Below are 25,343 nucleotides of genomic sequence, written 5' to 3'. Positions count from 1 at the left end.
ACCCCAAAGACTCCACCCCCAACCTACTAGAACTCATACAGCAATTCAGCAACGTGGCAGGATACAAAGTCAATGTGCAGAAATCAGTGGCTTTCTTATACACTAACAATGAAAATACAGAAAGGGAAATTAGAGAATCGATTCCATTTACTATAGCAACAAGAACCATAAGATACCTGGGAATAAGCCTAACCAAAGAGGTAAAGGACCTGTACTCGAGGAACTACAGAACACTCATGAAAGAAATTGAAGAAGACACAAAAAGATGGAAGACCATTCCATGCTCTTGGATCGGAAGAATAAACATTGTTAAAATGTCTATACTGCCTAGAGCAATATATATTTTTAATGCCATTCTGATCAAAATTCCACTGGTATTCTTCAAAGAGCTGGAGCAAATAGTCCTAAAATTTGTATGGAATCAGAAGAGACCCTGAATCGCTAAGGAAATGTTGAAAAACAAAAATAAAGCTGGAGGCATCACGTTACCTGATTTCAAGCTTTACTACAAAGCTGTGATCACCAAGACAGCATGGTACTGGCATAAAAACAGACACATAGACCAGTGGAACAGAGTAGAGAGCCCAGATATGGACCCTCAACTCTATGGTCAATTAATCTTCAACAAAACAGGAAAAAATATACAGTGGAAAAAATACAGTCTCTTCAATAAATGGTGCTGGAAAACTGGACAGCTATATGTAGAAGAATGAAACTTGACCATTCTCTTACACCCTACACAAAGATAAACTCAAAATGGATAAAAGACCTCAACGTGAGACAGGAATCCATCAGAATCCTAGAGGAGAACATAGGCAGTAATCTCTTCGATATCAGCCACAGCAACTTCTTTCAAGATATGTCTCCAAAGGCAAAGGAAACAAAAGCGAAAATAAACTTTTGGGACTTCATCAAAATCAAAAGCTTCTGCACAGTTAAGGAAACAGTCAAAAAAACAAAGAGGCAACTCACGGAATGGGAGAAGATATTTGCAAATGACAGTATAGACAAAAGGTTAATATCCAGGATCTATAATGAACTCCTCAAACTCAACACACACGAAACAGGCAAACATATCAAAAAATGGGAGGAAGATATGAACAGACACTTCTCCCATCAAGACATACAAATGGCTATCAGACACATGAAAAAATGTTTATCATCATTAGCCCTCAGGGAGATTCAAATTAAAACCACATTGAGATATCACCTTACACCAGTTAGAATGGCCAAAATTAACAAAACAGGAAACAACATGTGTTGGAGAGGTTGTGGAGAAAGAGGTACCCTCTTACACTATTGGTGGGAATGCAAGTTGGTGTAGCCTCTTTGGAGAACAGTGTGGAGATTCCTCAAGAAATTAAAAATAGAGCTTCCCTATGACTCTGCAATTGCACTCCTGGGTATTTACCCCAAGGATACAGATGTCGTGAAAAGAAGGGCCATCTGTACCCCAATGTTTATAGCAGCAATGGCCACGGTCGCCAAACTATGGAAAGAACCAAGATGCCCTTCAACGGACGAATGGATAAGGAAGATGTGGTCCATACACACTATGGAGTATTATGTATCCATCAGAAAGGATGAATACCCAACTTCTGTAGCAACATGGACGGGACTGGAAGAGATTATGCTGAGTGACATAAGTCAAGCAGAGAGAGTCAATTATCATATGGTTTCACTTATTTGTGGAGCATAACAAATATCATGGAGGACAAGGGGTGTTATAGAGGAGAAGGGAGTCGGGGTAAATTGGAAGGGGAGGTGAATCACGAGAGACTGTGGACTCTGAAAAACAATCTGAGGGGTTTAAAGTGGCATACCAGGTGGTAGTACCAGGTGGTGGGTATTATAGAGGGCACAGATTGCATGGAGCACTGGGTGTGGTGAAAAAATAATGAATACTGGTTTTCTGAAAATAAATAAATTGAAAAAATTAAAAAAAGAAATATATATGTTATTTTAAAGATCTGTAGCTTATAAATATACATAAATTTTCAAAAAAAAAAAAAAAAAAAAGGGAAGCTAGCGTGCAGAGCTCTTCACATTTGTTTGTGCCTGTGTGCCATGGAAGTGTTTTGGCAATCCGGGGAAGCCTCTGGTCCTATTCTTCGAACAATGTTTCTGAATGTATGTGCAAAAATGCATAGGATTATGTGAAACTCAATTATATTAAAATGCAATTATCAGAAAATTAAAAACTTTTTTGAAGTTGTTATGGAAAACAATTTGGCGGCTACTAAAAATAACTAAGCGTGGAATTAGCATATGAGTCCTATCAATTCTACTCTTAGGTATAGACCCAAATGAATTAATTATGGTATTATTCACAACAGCCAAAAGTTGGAAACAAAGTATCTGTCAATAGGTGAACGGAAAAACAAAACATAGTATATGGACACAATAGAATGTTCTTCAGCCATAAGAAGGAAGTTGATACATTTGATACTGAAACATGGATGAACCTTTAAGGCATCATGTTCAGTGAAATAAGCTAGACACAAAAGGACAAATATTGTATGATTCCACTTATATGAAATACGCAGAGAGACAAATTTATAGTGACAGAAAGTAGATTAGAGGTTACCAGGGGCTGGGGGAAAGGGAGAATGGATAATTACTGTTGAATGATTAGAGAGTTTCTGTTTGGGGTAAATAAAAAAAATTGAAAACAGTGGTGATGGTTGCATGATACTGTAAATGCAATTAATGCCACTGAATTATATGTGTAAAACTGGCTGAAACACCACATTTATGCTCTATATATTACTACAGTCTAAAAAATTAATAATATACCCAAACCCAATGAATTGCATACTTTAAATGGGTGGATATGAATGATTATGGTATATGAATTATCTTGTAAGCCTATTACAGAAGAAATTTCCAATAGTAATTACCACCAAAATTTCAAAGTAATGACTATAAAGGATACTTGGACATCTCTACACTTCCTATAATTTGATATTAAAATATGTTATTTCTACTAGTTACAAAGCCACAAGTGCTGCTGATCATGTTGTTGTTTGTTACTTACATTTATAATTGGGGGGGGGGAAGCTACATTTTAGGTGGAGGTTAGTAAAAATAAAGATACCATTTTTTTTTCCATTTAAGTTCACTGAGCCTCTGAATTCTATCTATAGATCTCTTGGGTTAAGATCTACAGATTTATTTTATTGAAAATAAACTACAAAAGAGAAAAACTGAATTTGCCTTTGATGTCTTTAATTCATCTACATACATAATTCTGGCCACTGAGACTTTGATGCAGGGCAGCATTTATTAATTTAAAAAAAGGAAATGAGAAATCCATTATAGGTCTTCCCCCAAATAATTATTGAACTCCAGTAGTTCTTTTTAGTCTCTTAAAAAGACTAGAAAGTCATTGTCTCAAGAAACCTATTATTTGTTCTAATGCTGTGCCAACTAGTGCATATTCCACTTTCATCACAGGAAGCAGAGACCACAGCCGTTTTCAGTCTATCCTAATTGCTTCCACAGTGGTCCTCAGCTGGCTCTCTCCTGAGCAAAGATGCTTCTGGCTGGAACTCGGCCAGCTCCACCAAGGGCCTGTCCTGAGCACGGCTGAGTGCCAGCCTGATGAGTAAAGAGAAGATGGCTAGTTGGGACACCTGGGTGACTCAGTGGATTAAGTGGCTGCCTTTGGCTCAGTTCAGGATCCCAGTGTCCTGGGATCAAGCCCAGCATCGGGTTTCCTACTTAGCAGGAAGCCCGCCTCTCCCTCTTCCTCTGCCTGCTGCTCTGCCTACTTGTGCTCTATCTCTGTGTCAAATAAATAAATAAAATCTTTAAAAAAGAGAGAGAGAGGATAGCTAGCTCCTTGAAGCTCATTTCCCTCCCTTCAGCAGGATTTTATTTTCTAGCAGATTTTTAAAATTTATTTATTTATTTTTTAAATAAATTTATTTTATTTTAATTAATTAATTTTTAAAAAATGAGATAGAGAGAGTAGAGATGGAGAGAGAAATCAAGAAACAGACTTTTTTTTTTTTTAATTTTACAGAGAGAGATCACAGTAGGCAGAGAGGCAGGCAGAGAGAGAGGAAGGGAAGCAGGCCGCCTGCTGAGCAGAGAGCCCGATGTGGGACTCAATCCCAGGACCTTGAGATCGTGACCTGAGCCGAAGGCAGCGGCTTAACCCATTGAGCCACCCAGGCTCTAGCAGATGTTTCTAATGTTCATGGCTTTTTTGGGTAGACATCATAACCCCTCGTTCTGTTTCAGAGAATTTTATTTCTAACCATAACAAATTGCACACCTTAGCACATTTATTAGATATAACTAAGGACAGGTATTAAGAACACTCTCATTGGGGTGCCTGGGTGGCTCAGTGGGTTAAAGCCTCTGCCTTCGGTTCAGGTTATGATCCCAGGGTCCTGGGATCGAGTTCTGCATTGGGCTCTCTGCTGGGCAGGGAGCCTGCTTCTCCCCCATCCCCCACCTGCTTCTCTGCCTGCTTGTGATCTCTGTCTGTCAAATAAATAAAATCTTAAAAAATCTTAATCTTAAAAAAAATCTTACAAAAAAACCCACTCTTATTATAAGATGTAGGCTTGCTTTAATAACAGTATTGTTATCCTTTTTCAAACACTTTTTGAATAAACACACTGAAGGATATTATGGTTTTTGGAAACTACCTCGGAGAATGGAAAAGAAGGCAAAAGTAGGATTAAGTAATGTAAATAAAGTCATAGGTGGAGGATATTGCAGGGCTGGGAAAAAAACCAGGAGGAATATGATGAGCACCCAGAGCTAATTCTATAAGTTGTACAAAGAAATTAAATGCAAATGAGGAAGAAAATGAGGACAGAGGGTGAAAGGAGAGGTAGAAAGACGAAGAAAGTCAAAGCTGGAAACCGAATCCTGAAGGCATCGCTCTGAAGGTCCCTCCGCTTAGGCCACCTGGCGAAACAATACATTCCCATGTTCATTTTCTTAATCTACTGTCAAAAAAGAAAAGTGAAAGCCAAACATTCTACTTGCACACCTTCAAATGCACAGCATCCTAATAACACACCTAATGAACAAAACACTGTGATCCTTGGTCATTCTAGCAGTTATCCCTTGCCCTGGATGTAGGCTTGAGATTCCAAGGGGCTGAAATACCACTGTTACTGACTTCTCTGGTTCTGTGCTACTGCTCAAGCCTCTGGAAACCTGACTGGGTTAAGCACCAGGTATGCTCAGCATATTTTACTACCTGGTTTCCTGCTAATGAGATCAGGGTTTGATACCCATTCTGCGCTTCGTACATGTTTTCACCTCTCTGCCAGTTTCTCATAGATTTGGGCTGAGACCATGCAGACTGGATATATGCATATTCATTCCCACTTTTTGTAAATTCCTTTAAGAAAGTCTGAATCATTATCATACATGGAGACAATGCGTTTGTGTCCTGATAGAGAATGATGAGCAAAGTGCCCAGCAGACCGACTTATTTGAAGCTCAGACAGAATGCATCTGCAGATAATTTTTCTATTAAGAATAGTGTCTTTGGTGACTCTAGTCATTCAAAACTACAGATGAGTCATCCGACCCAAGTTGAAACTGATTTCTGATTCCTGAAAGGACCAATGGCATCATTCGGGCATTTGTACTTCTTGCCTTCCTTACACTGTGGGACTTATCTTTTGCATGTGCCCTATATAAACAGCTGCTTCCAAATATTCCCTATAATTTCTGCTTTAAGTTAAATATCTTCTTCATTCCAGAGAAACATGTAATTTTTAGACAAAGAGGCGATCAATACATAAGGATAATTGTAATACTGATTTAATTTCATAAGCATTAGGATTTTGCTACGGTCTTATCCTTCCATAAGACTCCCTAGAATGTTCAAGTGCTAATAACATTAATAACAATTTCACTCAATGTCACCAAGACTTAGCATTTATTATCTATAAAATGGGGGATAATATCTATCTTGTGAGGGTACTGTGGAGATTAAATGAAAGGTAAGTTACTTCACATAACACCTGGGGCAAGAAAGAGATGTTCAATAAATGATGAGCCCGAATTTGAAATCAAACTATTTTACTTCATTATCAAGAAGATGGATACATGTTAACTGGCCATACCACATGAGTCAAAATATTTTTTCTTATTTTAGAGACCTCTGGGTGTTCATGTATATCTCACAAACTAATATACATACATACGTGCACATATACACATATGTATTTGTTTACTTATAATTATCTATTTATTAGGTACATGTGTTATGTACACAGAATTTAGGACCTAATCCTGAGGTTGTCAAGTTTTATTTTAAATTGATCCCTGAAGTGATTATTTAAGAGCCTGTTTACATAACATAAGACAAAAACAGCTTTGCTGTTTTTAAGCAATAAATTCTCTTTTCAAGCAATAAAATGTTCCCTAAATTGATGTATGTGGTAATGAGGATATTTAGCAACTGGAAAATGAGAAGCAAGAGAAGCACAATAATGTGATCTAAATGAGACACTCTCTGAATATAGCAGGTCTTGATTTACTAGTCAAGAATACTGAAAGAGCATCATTCATAGTATTTCTTCACTTTCAAAAACGTTTTCTCCTTTCATTAATCATCTTTGTGAAGTATAATTATTTTCTTACACCAGAGCTTTTCTAGGTTACTGCATGCTCAACCTGGCTTTCTATTTTTATATATGGAATTGCACAGTTTTAAAAAATAGATTATGGTTAAAAAAATAAGCCTGTGTTTTATTCTGTGGGGAGAAAAATATGAACAAAATGCTTTCATGCAAATACTCAAAGATAAAGAGACCAAAGCCATTTTTCTCTGAGGTTATTTGCTGTGGATCATAAACTCTAAAATACATTTATTTTTTAATTTCAAAAGTCTCCTCCCAAATTACCCACAACCATGATCAACATTATTTTTTTGAATCATGACTATGACTAAGCATACAGCCTCTACAAATCATAAGATGAATTTGAGATTTGGTCACTTTTTCATGAATTTGGGTTTATCCCTTTATTCAACCACTATGATTTAAGCATCTACCATATGCCAGTTATTGTTGGGAGGCATATCAGTTCTAACACAGATTATGATCAGGATTATATGATTTGATTGAGTGTATCAGCTCAATTAGCCAAATTATTTCCTCTTTATCTGGCATACACAGCCGAAACTACAATTTTAAACAGCTTCCATTTACATAAAGATTAAAAATTGGACAATATGTAAATAAAATTTATCTATCTCCTAGACCTCCAGGACTTTCAACATTAATGGAAGACATAATTATGACAAGATGTATGTGTGTGTGCTAACATTTGCTTAGGTAAAAACAATTTTTGGTTTCATGTGGGATAGGACTATGGATGGGAACAGGAGAGAACTTCCACTTTTTATTGTATGCTCTTGTATATTTGAATATTTATTTGAATAATTATTTAAATATTGTATAAATGGACATTGGGGAGGGTATGTGCTTTGGTGAGTGCTGTGAAGTGTGTAAACCTGGTGATTCACAGACCTGTACCCCTGGGGATAAAAATATATGTTTATAAAAAATAAAAAATTTAAAAAAATCACAAAAAAATAAATTGTAAAAATATAGATATTTATACTATTTTGTACTATTCAAATATTTGTACTGTTTGTGCACATATTATTTTTAGTTTAAAAAAATATGTCTGAAACATTAGGGATATTTTAGTACCAACAGGATAAAACTGAGAACTGAGAAAATCATCTGGAAATTATTTCACTTTCACCTCAATACCTGTAGAACTTTTATCTCAAATCCTCACCTAATTTTCTATGTGAAAATTCAGTAAGGAATTCTACTTTGTTATTAAAATATATGAAAAAAGCAGCTACGTTTTTCAAGCATGGACAAGCCGATGCCAAAAAAAATAAGATGTGGGACTTATCTAGAATTAGGAGGTTTAAAAGTGTTCCTACACTATCCATACAGGCTTAGACTCAGCTCTGCCATGTGTCCTGTAAATGGATAAGGTTGCCCGTCTCTCGTAGAGTCACAGAGTGGTGGTCCTCACAACCTCATTGACTAGGAGCTAGAAATTTGCAAAACTTCTTTCGACCTGTACTCAGAGAAGCAGACCATCTTGGGGCAGTTCAGTGCCCCTGTGACTTTAGACTTTGCTCTGAATTGTGGACTCAGTCCTTGTAAGTTCAGCATGACAGACCTTAAAAACACCAAAAAACTGAGACTCCTCCAGAGTCAGCCTTGGCAGAGCCAAGAAAGCAAGAAATCTGAGGGGGTTTCTGGGAGCACCTACCAGCAGAAAATGCTTTGCTTCTTTTTTTCTTTTTTCTTTTTCCCTTGTGCATACTTTTTAACTTCTAAGGATTAATAGTTAATTTTGGAATAAACTGCTTTCACATTTTCTATCTGAACTACACTTGGTACCCTCATATGAGAGAGCCTTGTATGTCTGAAGCAACTATGAATTTAGGGAAAAGCTAGAATGTTTTAGACATGCAAATACCCAGGTTAAATCAGCATCTTCACTGCTAAAAAAAGGTATGCATTCACAAGTGTAGGCCAAGAGTAAGTTCAGGAAGCACTGAAAATACAAGGGAAAAAATACCGCCATATATATGTAAGAAGAGTTTCTGGTTTACATAGCTGTAAAAAATATTATCTGTTTACAAAGGATAAAGCAGGTAAGGTAGATCTGTGTTAGTTCAGTATATATCTGGATATAACCTAGACAAAAGAAGGCAAGGCTCAGAGCCAAGCATAAAAAATAATCTCTTTTGTGTAAATAAAAAGAATATACATTTATTTTCTGCTATGTGATTAATTTTCTTTTTGAAAGAAAAAAGAAGAGAAGGGATTAGGTATCAATGCAAAGGGATTAGGTTAAAGAATTATTATTATTCTTTAACTATGTATATGCATTTATTTTAAATATATATATATATATATATATATATATATATATATATATATATATTAAGTTTTTTCTTTATTTATTTGACAGAGATCACAAGTAGGCAGAGAGGCAGGCAGAGAGAGAGGGGGGAAGCAGGCTCCCTGCTGTGCAGAGAGCCTGATGCGGGGCTCCATCCCAGGATCCTGAGATCATGACCTGAGCTGAAGGCAGAGGCTTAATCCACTGAACCACCCAGGCACCCCTGTATATGCATTTATTTTTTTTTTAAAATGTGCATAGTTTGTTATCTGGTGGAGGAATTACTGGCCATATAAAAATTTTTAGGCTATTTATGTTAAAAATAACCTGTATAGTCAGGTATTTGAATGCGGAGTTGTAGACTTAAAGCTTTCAGCTGGAAGTACAATTAGCAATACTAAAGACAAGGCATAAATAGTGCCATGAAGGTAGTTTTCAATATTGTTCCTTACCATTCTCCCATTCATGGAATGGGCTCTTAAAAATGACTCAGTAGTGGAGGTTGTGAAAAGGTATTGCCATTTCTATAAGAATTAGTTTGTAGCAAAATATTACTGTAGGACAGGTACACTCCAAGTGTGGCCTCTGGACAGATACAGGAAATGTGGCTGAGGTGTCTGTCTAGACACCTTGTAAGGTGATCCAAATAGAAGTACCTCTTTCATTTTTCTATCAAGAAACAATGGTTTCAGCATGAAAGTGAAAAAACCAAATTAAATCACAAATGACATAAAGGAAAGATTACCTAGCATGTTTCACAAAGGAGAGGGGAATGACATTAATTTTTGCTTAGCACAGTATGAGCACAACCAAATTGCTAGCTTTTTCCTGTACCTTGTGACGCTGAACTAATTCTTCCATAGACTGAACATGGGGACACTGGTGGTGAGCCTTGCCTATCCCTCTAGCCACCTGCCCCATTGTCTCTGGACCTGCCTTGCTTATAGCTTGCCCAAGAGTTAACAACTCATTTCTGGTCAGGTATGAAGAAATGATAGAAGGACTCATGAGGGGAAGAGCCAGCAACATGGGTAATGGTTGGTTCCTTTCTGCCCGAAGAGAATCCCCCTTGATCCTCCTTTGTTTGGATTTTTAAATCCATTGCATTATTAAGAGGACATTTTTGAATTATTGATAAGCTAGAATAACATGTTTGGCCATTTAAATCAATATTATTGAACCATGTTAGTTGTGATGTAGTCCATTGTTCTTTTTTCTTAAATGGAAATTGCTTTTTTCCCCCCCTGATAATAGTGGTCATTGTAAAGCATTTACACAAAAAAATGTAAAACAAAGTCAAAAGATATAAATCCATCACTGCCATTATAAATCATTTTTAACATTTTGCTATATATACTTTTGACTTTTTCCTAGACATATATATAGGCATGTATACATGGAAATATAATCATCCTTTACAGCTTTATATAAATTGCTACTTGGTTTTCTTTTTAACAATACATCAGGAACCTCTTTCCATATTATATATGGCTTATTATGACATCACCCTGAAGACTTGCAAAACGTTTTATAATCTTACTGCAGGTACACTTCTGCCATATTATAAATAGTTATAGAAACAGGCTCAACGTTTTGTCTCTTCACTACCTTGTCTCCTGGTTTCTCCTGACTTTGAATATTTTGACTGCCCATTGTTATCTATCGCTTCTGCATTCTGTAGGTCTTTGCTTTTAACCCCACTCTCTTCTTACCACTGTTTTTATTTGAAATAAAATTAGAATTGTTTGGGAAATAAGAGTAAATAGACTCCAAATAAGGGCTTCTTTGAGTCAAGTGTGAAAATATCAGGCCACATATTGTGAGTTGACTATTCAGAGACATTTTCTGCCTTGCTCTTGAAGTCTTAGATGTGTTCTGGAGAGTTTGAAGTCCAAAGCAAGTGTGATATTCCCTTAACTGCATGGGCAGAGTAGACTCACTAGACTTATGGTTAGCTCTATCACTGGTCATAAAAAAAACCTTTTTGTTGCTCTTTACTTTCATAACTTGCTTAAAAAAGACACTTCACCTAAATAGAAAACTGGTGTTCACAGGGACCATGAGGCATGTATCAGGTCAAATTAAAGTAAATTCAAATATCAGAATGCATAGTGTTAATCAGATTGGTTTTAGACCCTGAATAATTTAAGAGGAAATAAAACAATCTGTTTCAGGTCTTAAGGAGAATGTGAAGTATCTGTAGCACATCCTCAAAGTAAAACTATCTCACAATCTGTTGTGGCTTTTTAGAAAGTATTGACTTTTAATGTTTCTGATGGTTCCTTCCTAAGGATCATTTTAATTCTTCGAGCCCATTTCTTCATCTTAAAATCTGAGATAATGATTTCTGTTTTACAGATCATAGTAAGGATCGACTGGAATAAGATCTGTAAAAACACATTGTAGAAATATTAAGTGCTACATAAATTTAGGGTTATGTTATTATAGGGTAAGTAGAACAGATCCATTCAGCATTACATATAGTAAAGATAATGCAAAATTTCAAGACAAATCTACGAGTATAATGACTTATGGAGAGGAAGATAGATGAACTTGACAGTATGCTTAATTGGTCCAGAGGTTTTTTTTTTTTTTTTTTTTAAGATTTTATTTATTTATTTGACAGAGAGAGAGAGAGAGAGAGAGAGAGAGACAGAGAGGGGGAATACAAGCAGGGGGAGTAGGAGAGGGAGAAGCAGGTTTCTCACTGAGCAGGGAGCCTGATGTGGGGCTCGATCCCAGGATACTGGAATCATGACCTGAGCCAAAGACAGATGCTTAATGACTGAGCCACACAGGTGCCTGGTCCAGAGCTTTAGAATTCTAAAATGCATTCCCTATTTTACCTGTGGCTTTCATGATAACCTTGAGCAAAATGAAATTTGCCACCAATGTTATAAAAAAGATTGAGATCTTACACAGCAATGGCCTTAGTCTGAGTTACTCAAAACTGATGATGCAGCAACAGATAGAACATACAAACTAGGTACATTGTAAAAAACTTTACATTTGGATTCCCAGTCCAGCTGTGTAAATGAATATAGGTATATGTATAACTATCCTACAGGAAAGAAGGAAAGAAAACTCATATTTATTGGGGAATTGGTAGATGCTGGGTGTCTTATTATATTTTTGGCATACATTACTTCATTTAACTATAGCAGAGCAAAAAGAAAAAGGCACAATTGCTATAGGAAACAGGATGTGGATAGGTAAGGTATTTCTGTGTGTGGTGGCTCAGAGTGCAGTGACAAAGCCTAGAACAGTGGATCTGAGTTACTTCCTCCTCTTTATCTCCTTAGTGGACTTTTTTTTTTTTTTCTTAGTGGGCTTCTAATAACTATGAAATCAGTTTATAAGTGGGCAGAGAAAAAGATGAGAAACCAAGAGTTCCAGGCAATACCCCAATAAGATAATTCACCATAATAGTTTAAAAGTTGAATTTTGGGGGGTCCCTGGGTGAGTCAGTCAGTTAAGCATCTGCCTTCTTCTCAGGTCATGATCCCAGAATCCAGGAATTGAGCCCCGTGTTGGTCTCCTTGCTCAGCGAGGCGCCTGCTTCTCCCTCCCTCTGCTGCTCCCCCTACTTGGGCTCCCTCTCTCTCTCTCTCTCAAATAAATAAATAAATAAATAAATAAATCTTAAAAGAAGTTGAACTTTTTATATAATCAACCGATCTAACCATAGATTTTCAGGAATAAATTGTTAAATTTCTTTTTACCCGACACAAGAGAAATATAACACTTGGTATCTCAGCTATTAATTCTAAAGATAATAACACCCATCGTGTGTTTGCTTCGTCCAGGCACTCTTCAGGGTCTCATGCGTGTTCCTTCTTTAGGACTCGAGGTGCTTACGACGATGGGTCCCTAAAGACGTCCACATCTTAATTCCCAGAGCGTGTGCATGTATCACGTGGCCAAAGGGACTCTGCAGGTGTGATTAACGATTTTGGGTGGGGTTGGGGAGGACAGTATCCTGGATTATTCAGGTGAGCTCGATGGAATCACAGGGATTCTCGTAGGGAAAGAGGGAGGCAGGAGAGTTGGGGCCAGAGTGAAGCTAACGAGGAAGACTGGACACTTCTGGCTTTGATCATGGAGAAATGGAACAGTTTCTAGAAGCTGGAAAGGGCAAGGACATGGGTTCTCCCCTAGAGTCCTCAGAAAGGAAGGCAGCCTTGCCCAAACCTGGATTTTAGCCCAGTAAGAACCACTCTGGACTTCTGAACAACAGACTTATAAGTCTGTGTTGTTTTAAGCCACTAAATTTGTGGTAATTCTTTGGAGTAGCAATGGGAAACCAATGAAATTCTCATAATAATTCTATGAGATACACATTATAATCATCTCCGAGTCACAGATGAGCAAACTAAAGCACCGTTTCTCAAAGATATACAACCACTGAAGTGTGGTGCTGGGGTTTGAGTGCAGACAGCCTGATTTCAGAGCCCATGCACTGGAAGCCTCCTGATGTCCAGCTTGGGGTTCTAATACATTGCATCTTTAGAATCATATTGCCAATAGTTCCACCTTTAAGACCCTTGAGCTCACCTATGGATGTGCCTAATGCCCAGTCCTAGAGGTAGGGCACAGGCTTCTTTTAATGCCTTCAAAGTTAGTACAACCACCAACACCAACCCATTGGTAAAAAATGCAGCCCTGGAAGTGTGCCCAATTCCAAAAGCTTAAATAACTGGAAGCAGTACCTTCTGCTAGTGCTATATGTTGTCAAGATAAAAAAAAAAATTAACAAATTGTAAATCTTATGCCGTTTGGGAAATATTTTTAAAATTGGGATATTTTATTTTATTATTATTATTTTACATATATTTTAAGACTTTATTTATTTATTTGACCCAGAGAGAGAGAAAGCACAGCAGGGAGAGCAGCAGGCAGAGGGGGAGGGTGAGGGATAAGTATGGTTTCCACTGAGCTGGGAGCCCGATGTGGGGATCTATCCCTGACCTTGGAATCACGACCTGAGCTGAAGGCAGATGCTTCACAGACTGAGCCAATCCAGGTACTCCCCACCCCCAAACTGGGATATTTTAAAAGCAAATATCAAGTCAGCTCTTGTAGAGAAAAAAAATTTATAAAATTTGAAAATACCTGACACGAAAATGTTTAAGCAAGTTCTTTAGCAGTTTTAAGCTATTCCAAGAAAGCTCCAAAAAATGGGCAGATACGGGTCTTAGCTCTGTGCTTGACTCTCAGAAAACAAGAACAAAATCCAGGGAACAAGTAAATGCATAAATATTGAATCAGCATATGGACATACATATGTGTTTTACCATCCACACTTTGAGCAAAGATGTCCTCAAATATTTTGGAATCTATGTTTGGTTATTATTATCACTTTAATTTAATAGAAGCTTCTTTGTGAGGTGAGGAAGTGCTGTCTTTGCTTTATTCCCTGACTTCTGTCCATACTTTTGGCCTCATGACCAGAAGTGGTGGAGCAATGGTGGTTAGGAACCCTGGCTTTGGAATCTGCACTACCTGGGTTTGATTCCAGTTCGCCTGCTTGTTACTTGGATGACTTCCATCCAGTTAGTTAACTTTGGTGCCCTCATTTAAAAATAGGCATCGTAATGTTTACCTCTTATTTTACAGTGAGGATCAAAGGCATAATGTATATAAGCATTGCCTGGCCCATAGAAAGTACTCAAGAATGGTCACAATATAAAATTCACATTTATCATCACAGACTGACTCTTGTTTCTGATGTCATCCAGAAAGGATAACATGCAAATCAGATACCCATCTTTTTAGAATATCATCCTTCTAGAAAACAGAAAGAAAAATAGTCATTATAAACTATTTGAGTCTCACATATGCTTTACATTAGTGAGTCCGTTTAGAAGGCTTGAATTCATCTTCATCTTTTTAGTGACTTTGGTCCTTAGGAAGTTGAAGGATGAAAGAAAGATCAGATTTTAAACTTTAAGTGAGAAGATGGAGAGAAGGGGTCAGTGGTTTCCACCGTAGTCTCATCAGAGTGGAGAAGGTGACTTATTATTAATAAGCATCTACTTTGTGCCCAACGCTTTACATATATTATCTCACTAATCCTCTTGGCAGTCCTTTGGAAGTGGTATGAAGATCACCATTTTACACATGAGTGAAATGAGTCACTGAGCGGCCCAGGTTACTTCTTCCAAAGTCACACAGGGTATGCTGGGATTCAGACACAATATACTGTGCAACCTTCAGGTAGGACTATTTTCCCAAACAGTCCTGAATGATGGCATATGATTGTGAAAGAAAATGCATGTTACTCACTAGAAATGAGTAATGATTTATACTGAAAGGGTTATTGAGCAGCAAGCAGCACACAGACATAATTTTTGTAATTATTCTGTCATACTGCAAAATAATTTTTCTTCAACGACATAATCAGCCCATTTCTGGCTGAGTCAAGCACCTTCTGCTAGCTTGTTGCTTCCCATTATGCTACTTTGAGGACAGAGGGCAGCTTACAAAGACAATTTTTAAAGCAAGTGTTCCTCGATGGTGGTCAACATAATTTTTACTCCATCTAGGAATATTACAATTTGGAGATCAAGGAGCCGTTAAGATTCGGCGCTGGAGCTGAAAATCCTCACAAAATCTAAAGTTGGACTTTCTAATTTGTTCCAGAATGACAGAAGCCACCAGTCAGATTCTCAGAACCACCAGAACAGATTGACTTGCCTATAGGACATCACACATAATCTAGGTCAGGCAAAATACTTCATATCTTATTATTGAAATTCCTCATTGCTTTCCCTTCCAAAATAATGATATGTCAAGAATCATTTGACATAGGATTGCAAATAGAGCAAAAAGAATTCGTGTTTGTATTAGGACATATACCGACTGCAATTACTATGTAAATAATTTAATTATTTTCTAGTTTCATATTGATTTTAAGTAACCAAGACTCCCTTTTAAGGTTTCAACACTGACTTACCATTGTCTTCAACAGAGAAGTAGAAGATATCCTTTGTTGCTCTGCTGCCTTCATTCAAGACATAGCAGATCTTCCTTTCATCAACGTCAGCTAATAAAAGAGCAAGTATCACTCATCATATTGGCACAATAGAAAACGAGTATAAGAACTTCAGTGGTTTAAGGCATGGAAATATGACAATAAAGAAATTTAAAAATGATTAAATGCATACAAATCTAACTTTTAAAAAATGATTAAGTGAAAATGAATCAAATTTTTTCTTAAAGTTACACTGACAAAAATAGAACGTTAGATTAAACTTTTGTTACTGTGCTATGTGTATGATCTGTAGGATAATCCCCAACAAGAAAGACATTCCAGGGATCCATGTTTTACAACACCCTGGCCCTCTATGGAAAGCTGAGCCCAACTGGTTCTGTATAAGCCTGGAGCTTGGAATGACAGTGGTTATTTATTAACTATTAGTCAAATGAATTTAAGCAAGAATAACTGCAGTATTCTAAGAAAAAAGAAAATGGGAATAAAATCACAATTTTGTTATTACCTATTCTCTTGGATTTTTAAGATTTGTCACTTGGTTTGTAATTGTGGTTTTTTTGGGTATGGATAACTATTAGTATATTAAAGACAATATGCATTTTGGAGGTATTTATTTATAAAGATAATTCTTATAAAACCACATGATTTCATTGGCTTTAGAAGCAATTCTGAAAATGTAGCTGGACTATTTTTTAACCCTTCATAAGTTTTAATCTAAGATTGCATTCCATGTATCTTTTCACATCTCAAACATAAAGCTACATGAAATAGTTTTAAGACAATGTAAAGAGATGCCAAAGACAGCAGGAGTCACATTACTTGGGAAAACAGAGGAGCCTGCTTCAAATTCACCATGTAGTGATGACAAATATATTTTTAAAAAGTTCGTTAAAACATATCTCACCACACAGTTAGGAAAATTTAGTTCTGTGCTTTTTTTTTTTTTTAGATACATAAGTTACATTTGAATACTACAATAAAATGTGCAGTGTAATATTTATCTCCCAAACCTAAATACAAAAAATATCTTCAGAAATCTAAACTTACTGATAAACCAGGGAAACAATTCCTAGGTTTGTCATGACTTAAAATTTGAAGTTAAACTGATATTACCAAAATTAATGTAATCTTATCTTACAGGGGGATTTCAGAAGCAGAAACTGTCTACCTGCATTCTGCAATTTTAGGGCATAACTACCAGCTTTACTAGATGTCCGAGAGTTAAAAGGGCATCCTGATGAGATGGCTGGAAAAGGACTAGTTGCCCTCTTTTACTACCAGAATAATCTCATATTCCACCGTATTTCATTAGAATCAAAATCTTTCTGTCAGTGGGCTGAGGTTGGGAAAATTTTATACAGAATTGGGAGATCCGATCTGCTCAAGGAGAGGGACGGAGGCATCAGGGGCATTGTTACTAACCTTGCACAAACACTCGCGTGCTCTGGTTTCCAAGGCCAGTGTTGATAATGAAGCCATGTTCTGGTCCTCTGGTCACTCTATACTTCAGAAACCCATGGAAGCTGTCTTGATCCTCTGCTCTCAAAGATCTGTTGGTAATCAGGAAGCTCACGTGTCCAGTGTGAAGGTGCGTCAAGGGTGACACGCCTCTGTCAATGGCAATCTGGGAGAGTCTGTTGTCTAGAGGGTTTATGTGGATCCTCATTACCTGAGGTCTGTGTGTCTCTAGGACAGTGTCTGGGAAGACATAGAAATCAGCATGAGTGCCATCTGTCACAGTGAAGGAGAAACTGTCTTCAGTTGTCTTGCTCCCATCGTGCCAGTAGCTAATCAGGTTCTCATTCAGGTCCCGCTTGGTGAAGGTGGTCACAGGATGACTGCCATTATACAAAATCCTACCATGGATGGGGAGCTGGGTGACAGTGAAGAGGAGAAGATCATCGGGAGTATCCTTGTCTTCCACTGTCAACTCAAAGGGAGTTAGGTGTTTGCCTTCCCCTTTGTGCAGTATTAGTTTATGGATGGTTAGGATAGGTTTCTTATCATCCACATCTGTGATAAAGATCCTGAAGGTTCGGAACACGTGGCTGAGTCCATCAGTCACTTGAACCTCAAAACTGTCGGTCTTTATCTCATCATTTGAAGTGTGGGCATAGAATATTTTGTTGCTAGCCAACTGAAGCTGAGTGAAAGAGGCAATGGGCTTCCCAGGGTGGTCGGAGCTCTCCAGGTGCCCGAGGCTAGGAGCCTGTGTGATTCTGAAGTGAAGCTGTTCATTGGAGCTGTTGAGGTCACTGGGGCTAAGCAGATTGGTGGTAAGGGTCACTCTGCCACCTTCTGTCAGGGTCAGCCCTTTGCTAACCACCTCAGGGAAGACCCTGTCTAAGCTCCCAATGGTGATGTGGAAGTAGCAGCCTATCAAAGGGTTAATCCCATCAGTCACATCGAACTTGATAATGTCAAGAACTCCATCTAGGCCTGTGTGGGTGTAACAGATGAGGCTTCTGTCAATCTCATCCTGGGTAAAGTTCATTCCTAGGGTGAGGTTATCTCTCACCTCCCCTCTGGGTTTTCTCAGCCGCTGTAGAAGCCCTTGTTGAGGCCCTGAACGGAGGACAAAACTGAGGCTCTTTTTACTGGAGTCCAAATCTGTGGCCTTAAGGACCCAATTTGTGATGACCTCAGTGTGTCCAGTCTCTACTTCCAGTCCAGCATTGGTGGTCAGTCGAGGGGTTTCATCATCCACCAGGATCACCATAATGGGAATCTTCCTGTGGGTGGTATGCTTGCCATCACTCAGCCAGACCTCAAAACTATCCTCTGTGGTCTCAGAGTCATCATGCTCGTACACAATAGTAGAGGCCTCCTGGATTTCCTGTAAGGTGAAGCTGTGGATGGGCTGGCTGCCTGTGGCCAGCTGCTGGACAATTCGGCCATGCTGAGGGAGGGCTGTGAGCTGAAAGTGAAGCTCATTTGGTGGCAAGTCAGCATCTGCTCCATTGAGCAGTGGGGTGTCTATGACCAGGCTCATCCCCTCTAATACCACAAACTCACCGACAAAGAGTTCAGGCTGCTCGTCATTGGTGGGTAAGATGATTATAGGGAAGAAGACATTTGGGGAAAAGTTGATGCCATCGGAACAATGAAAGGTGAATTGATCTTTTTGTGGCTCTACCCCTTTGTGAATACTCTGTACATAACTGATATGCCTCTCTTGGACATCTTTGATAGAGAAAGCACTGATGGGGCTACCAGCCCGTGATTCTTTTGAGCCAGGAGCTGGTGCAATGTTTTCCAGGTAGCCAGAGGCTGGCTGACCAGTCACTGTGCATAGGATTTCATCTTGGGGTGTGTCCACATCTTCAATATTGAGATGTCGTAAGGTCAAGGGATTCTTACCGCCTTCATCAACAATATAAGACTCCCCCACCAAGACTGTGGGTGCCACATTATCCACAGGCAGCACAACCACTTGCACCCGCACTCTCTCCACTATGCTGTCTCCCACCACCCATTGATAAGAATCCTTGGAAAGGGTGAGGCTAAAGGTATCATGTTGTTTCTGGAAGCCAACTTCACCCCCAGTGTGGACATAGACTACTGCCCCACTGATGAGGTCCTCTTGGGTGAATCGTCCTGTAGGTAAACCATTCACTAGAAGAGTACCCAATTTGGGACTATCCTCCATAATGAAAGATAGCATCAAGTCACCTGCACCCTTCTTTATGCCACGTATCATGCCTATGGTGATCCTAGTGGCTCTTCTCTCTAGTACATCTATGGAAACATTTAATAATGGACCACCTGTAATAGAGATCCTGGGATTTTTATAAGCTGCAGCAGGATGCACAGAAATCTGGACGGTGATGGGTATGTGGTGCACCCTGTCACTTACCTCCAGATGGAAGTTGTCGTTGGTAGACTGGTCTCTGCTGTGCTGGTAAGAGACCTTCCCATTAATAATATCAGCTTGCATGAAAAGTTCCCCTGGAACCATATGTCTATTTAAGTAGTGCAGGTGTCCATGTTGGGGACCCCAGACTAATATGAAGACAATCTGGTCAACATCAGTGTCAGGGTCTATGACATCCAGTTCATTACTGCTGAGGATAAAATTTCCTCCCTCTAAGACAGTAAAACCTCTGTTGGTGACTTCTGGAGGCTGGTTGTCTACAGGTTTCAGGAACAATGTGAATGCTCCAGGTACACTGTTGCCTGCAGCATCCTCCACTTGGTAGGTGAACTGTAAAACCCGTGGTACAACACCCAGCTTCTTCTGTGGTGGCTGGTAGGCAACTTTAAGGAGATTTACCTGGGCCTGGGTGAAGTTCATGATGGGCATATCTGGTGAATCAGTGAGCACAATTTCTCCAGCCTGGACTTGGTGGTTGTCATCTGTGTCAGTTGGGGGTGTCAGTAAGGTGTACCACAGATTCTGGTCATCTGAGTCCTGGTCAATATATTGGAGAAATTTCTTCTGGAAGTAAGTGAGTTGGTACTGGTGCACAGTCATTTCTAGGGTAGTTCCTGGAAATAGTTCTGGACTCTGCAGATCCACTGGTTGGACCTTGATGGTGAAGAAGTGCTGGTTGGATAGGTTGGGTGGGTCATGGTCATCTTGTACATGGAAAGTCAGCTGAGCCATTACAGGTTGAGGGCTATGGGGTCCAAGATGGCGGTAGAAGAGTTTCCCTTCCATGATGTCTTGCTGAAGCCACTCAGTCACCACCTTCTCATAAAGTCCTTCTTTTTCCACATAATACCAATCTTCATCTTCAGGGGACAGAGGTGGTTTAGCCTGCCGCAGGAACATCTCCCCCAGGTGCTGAGTTGAGTAAGAGGAACCAGGGGCCAGATCCCACCCTCTTTCTTCCTTTTTTTCTTCTAGAGGCTGGTCTTCCAGCACGAAGTGGATGGTTGAGTCATCAGAGTCAGGATCAGTAGCACTCAGGACAAAGGGGGAAATCTGGACCACCTGTCCTTCTGTAATTGAGAGCCCGTTGTTGGCCTTGACCTTTGGTGGTTCATCATCAACAGGTATGATGGTGACAGGGAAGAGGAATTCCACCTGGTGGCACCCATCCTCCATCCGAAAAATGATATTATCACTGTAGGTGTTGCTGCCATCATGCTGGTACACCACTCGCCCTGCTGCCAGGTCTTCTGGTGTGAAATGCTTACACCCAGCTGGTGCCCCAAGCACCACCAGCTGCCCGTGCCTCAAGCCCCTTACTGCAGTTACTATCACCTCTTTTAGGTTATCATGATCCCCAATCTGAAGGCTGTGGGTGCTGGACAGAGGCTTTAACTGACCTTCAAATAGAAGCAGTCCCTGGTTACATCTAGCCACTGGGGCCAGGGTGTTCATGGGTTTCATTATCACCGTGAAGGCAAAGGGGTCTGAGGTGGCGCCATCTCCGTCCACCACCTCCAGCTCCAGCTGGAAGAGGTGCTCTGAATCCAGTTTCTCTGTTGGGGGCTGGTAGGCAATTTTCAGGTTTCGTAGCTCACGCTGGGTGAAGAAAGAGACTGGAAGACCCAGGGGGTCATCAGTGCTGACTAGGTACCCCTGCCCTGGCGTGGTTGTGCGGTCAAGGCGAATGTTGAAGACCAGGTCATCAGGGTCAGACTCCTCGTCATCTGCAGCCAATGCGTCAGGGGTTAGGGCTGTTAGTAAGAACTGACTGACCTCCATCATCATCAGGGCCGCAAAGCTGGGCCTAGGTGCAGTGTTCTCTACTCCCTCATGGATGCTCACCAGCAGCTGGAAGTGCTCGCGGGACAGCACCTCCTCTGACCCAGCGCCTCCGTCCTCTGGCCCTAGCAGCTCCGCCATTAGGGGCACATAGTCCCGATTGGGCGACAGGATAGTGGCAGTATGCTGATACCGCACCCCAGCTCTGACAAAAGCCTCACAGTCTACCCTCTTGCCTCTGGGGAGAGGAGTCCCCATGGCGTCCACCAAACGTCCATATTTGGGCAGCGGACCGCCCTGGGGAGGAAGAAGGGTGAGCCAGCACCTGCTGGTGGTAGAGGCTCCGTTCCCCAGGGAGGCGAATTCCAGCACTCTCCGGTCGATGGCTTGGCTCCAGCCCCGCAGCCTCTCCACCGACAAAGGCCTGTTGCGGGTCACCAGCTCTGGCTGGGAGAAGACCAGGTCCACATCCAGCGTGAAGGGCCGTACCAGCGTGTAAGTCGGGGCCTCATAGCGCAGCTGCAGCCGCACCCGAGCGCGTCCCGGGCTTCGGGAGCCGAAGTGAGTGTACTGGACCTGGCGGGGCCCGAAGGTGCAGGGGAAGCGGCCAGGGGAGAGCGCACCGTGGCTCAGCGGCAGGGTGTCCAGCACCGTCACCTCGCACTGGTGCCCGGGCTGCACTCGAATCACCAGGTCCCGGAGCGGATCGAGCCAAAGCGAGCGGCCCGCGGGAACCCGGAGTCCGGGGTTAGCGATCAGGACGCTGGGGCTGTCGGGGTTATTGCAGGCCAGTGCATCCCAGGTGGGCAGATAGAGCGCAGGGTGGGGTTCCGTCCCAGGCGAGGGTGCTTGTCCCTGTAGCACCGGGCAGCTCAGGAGCACGTAAGCGAGAGCCGGGAGAAGCTGCCGGGGCGTCCCAGCCGGGCGCGGAGAAGTCCCAGCCATGGGACCTTGACGCTGGGATACCTGGAGAGTACGCTGTCCAGAGAGGGCCGGCTCAACTGCAGGTGCAGGCTGGGGAGTTGGAGGCTGCTGTCCCGTCCGGAGCCGGGGCGCGGACTCAGCAGGAGCCAGTAGCCATGCTCCAGCTGTGGCAGGTAAAAGCAGCGGGGAGAGAGGGCTATGCTCACCTTCTGCCCTGCCTGCGTCCCAAGCCTCTCCTCGGCTGGCTCCGGGGACCGCCTAGATATGCCCAACGCCCGCAGACCTCACGAGGGTGCCGGAGTTCGCCCCTCCGCTGCTTTGTGCCTTTAACCTCGCTACCTTACTGACCTTCGTGCCGGGAGGGGTAGTCGGCCACTGTGCAGCCCCGGCTGCTTGCTTCAAACCATCTGCTTGGGATATTCTCCCCGGGTGTCTCGAAGAGATTGTTCTTTAGGACTGGGAGACAGACAGCGACTGTACCCGGGTCAGTTCTGTGCGTGGAAGACACTGCGCTCCCGCGGTCCATTCATCCAGGCAACGGTGTTTCTGATAGCGGGGAGAGCCACCATTCCTCTTCCTTACCGCTGACAGGCGTGCATTTTCTAGCCAAAATTGAGTCTCACTTCGGACATAAAAGAAGCTGGTGGGAGCTATTTTGCAAATAGGATTTTCTAGCTGCCCGTCTGATGAAGTAGCTTATTCCTAGATCTTGTAATTCGGTGCTTCCAAAATAACCTGGCATTTTTCTTCACTCAGTTCTGGAGGAAAAAGATTAGCATCCAGGCTGGAGAACTTGAACGGCTTTTAAAATCTGTTTCTAATCAGTGGGTCTCACATACCACACAACCCAGTGTGCAGATTGGCTTCCTTCCATTTTTTTTTTTTTTTTTTTTTAGAATGTGGTTTCCTTATCTGATCAAAAGTGACTCCTTCTGAGTTTATTAGATATGCTGTATCCTAAATACTTCATTTGTAGAAAAATATATAGTAGCCAGAGGCTAGAATGTCAAGAGAAACAGTAGCAGAGAAAATAGCCCAGGTACTTGGATCAATTTCTGTGAATTAATCTATTTAACGCTTGGAATGGAATTAGGCTTGCTCTTTGTGGCTTTTAGTTAAGGATGCCTCCCCTGGGTGGGTGTAATGTTAGCTACTTAGTCTCATATCTTTTTTTTTTTTTTTTAAGATTTTATTTATTTATTTGAGAGAAGAAAAAAAAAGAGAGAGAAAGAGAGTGCACAAATGCAGGGAGGGGCATAGGATGGGGGGTGGGGGGAGCAGCAGACTCCCTGAGCTGAGCCTGGAGGAGATGGAGCTCAATCCCAGGACTCTGGGGTCTTGACCTGAGCCCAAGTCTGATACTTAGCAGACTGAGCCACCCAGGTGCCCCTTCATGTCTATTTTTCCAAATATTAGGGGTGTCCATTTAGGCACAGAGCCGATTACTCTTTTCCTGTAATTAAAATTGTAATGTGCTGCAGAACGCCACAGTTGAGCCGATCTGGGTGTGAGCAGCGCACTGGCAGGAAGGCGGTGATTGTGAACAGAGAATGACATGTATGCACTGTGTTTTGGGGAGTCTGAGGGGAAGCAGGTGTTTGGCCTAGAAAGAGGTTTCTCAGAGCGGATTTCCTGTGAAGTTAATGTATCTTGGGCTTAAGATTTGAAGCATAAATGAAAGTTTTAAAAAACGTGTTAAAAAATTGTAATGTGCTATCTTATGCAATTAATATAAATGTGAGACTTGTTGATGTCAGTGAAAATAGTTGTGTTCTAAGTTATAATGATAAAATATGGCTTTGAGGGGAATATATGTATACAATGTTATCCTCAAATTATTTTATTTTACTGTGCTGCAGAAGCCTGTCTTATGCATTTCAACAGCAGCAGCACTGACTCCCAGAGCAGAAATAATCTGCTTTTGGCTTGAAAGCATTAATATTCTCTTTAAATATTTAATTTAGCAAGTGAAAGGCCATGGGTCTATATAATCCACAAGGTGGAATGCTAGTACACCTCATCAGCACAGATTAGGCAGATTTGTTCATATAATTGAATATTAAGAGACAGTAAATTTGAAACAAAATATTTAGCGAATTATGCTGGTCCAGTGTGTCCAGAAATTATTTAAAAAAATATTTTAAATTGAAGCAGGTAAAATTCCATTGTAAATGAAAGAGAAATTCTATTTCATAACGCTACTGCCTTGTCCAAAGGATAGTTTTTCTATAATAGAACTTTTTGCATGTACTAAACTTTACCAAATGAATATTCCTGTATGAGTGTAATTTTGATTCCAGTCCAAGCACCACTCACTCTGGGCAACTATGTTGTCCATGAGCTATTTTTATTATAGAGATGAGGGTAGGGACTGCAGGTGACAGAAAACTAAGCTACTAGGTTTTTAATTTTGTCCTCTGATCCTCCCCCTCCAGGTAACATTCTTTCTACTGTTCTGTTCTCCCTACCAAGCTTCTTAAAAGTGGGGTTTCGTTTTTCCTGTTATCTACATAACTTTTTCTCCCACTCACTCCTGCTTAGAACACTCCAGTCTGGTTTCCACTTTAAAAACATCAATAAAATTCTATGTCAGGTCATTAATAACCACCATGTGGCAAAATCCCATGACTATTTCTCGTCTTGTCCATTTGCCACATCCTTCTGGTTTTCCTCCTTCCTTGTGGTTTAAGTCTATCTTCTTCAGAAAGTCTTTTTTCTATGCTCCCCAAGCCATATTAAATCGGTTTGTAATTCTGTATTTGGGGATAACATGATTAAGCTGCATGAGAGCAGGGAGCATGCAGTATTAACCCGTGATAGCCATTGATGCCAAGGAGTTGTGCATAACGG

At 40.7% G+C, this 25,343-nt stretch overlaps 1 protein-coding gene across 1 annotated transcript in view; it reads right to left on the bottom strand.

Moving 5' to 3' along the window:
* Positions 1-23,210, bottom strand: part of FREM3 (FRAS1 related extracellular matrix 3) — an 89,728-nt gene extending 66,518 nt beyond the window's left edge. Inside the window, exons 1-2 of the mRNA XM_059176230.1 lie at positions 17,336-23,210; positions 15,875-15,964 (exon numbers count right to left, since the gene is read on the bottom strand). Coding sequence (XP_059032213.1) covers positions 15,875-15,964; positions 17,336-22,514 — 5,269 coding nt within the window. The 5' untranslated portion in view covers positions 22,515-23,210. The remainder of the gene's footprint in view (positions 1-15,874; positions 15,965-17,335) is intronic.
* Between the last annotated feature and the right edge of the window lie 2,133 nt (positions 23,211-25,343).

Source organism: Mustela lutreola, chromosome 1 (assembly GCF_030435805.1).
Source record: "Mustela lutreola isolate mMusLut2 chromosome 1, mMusLut2.pri, whole genome shotgun sequence".
NCBI lineage: Eukaryota > Metazoa > Chordata > Mammalia > Carnivora > Mustelidae > Mustela > Mustela lutreola.
Note: the sequence above shows the minus strand (reverse complement) of the source record. Positions and strands in the feature narration are given on the sequence as shown.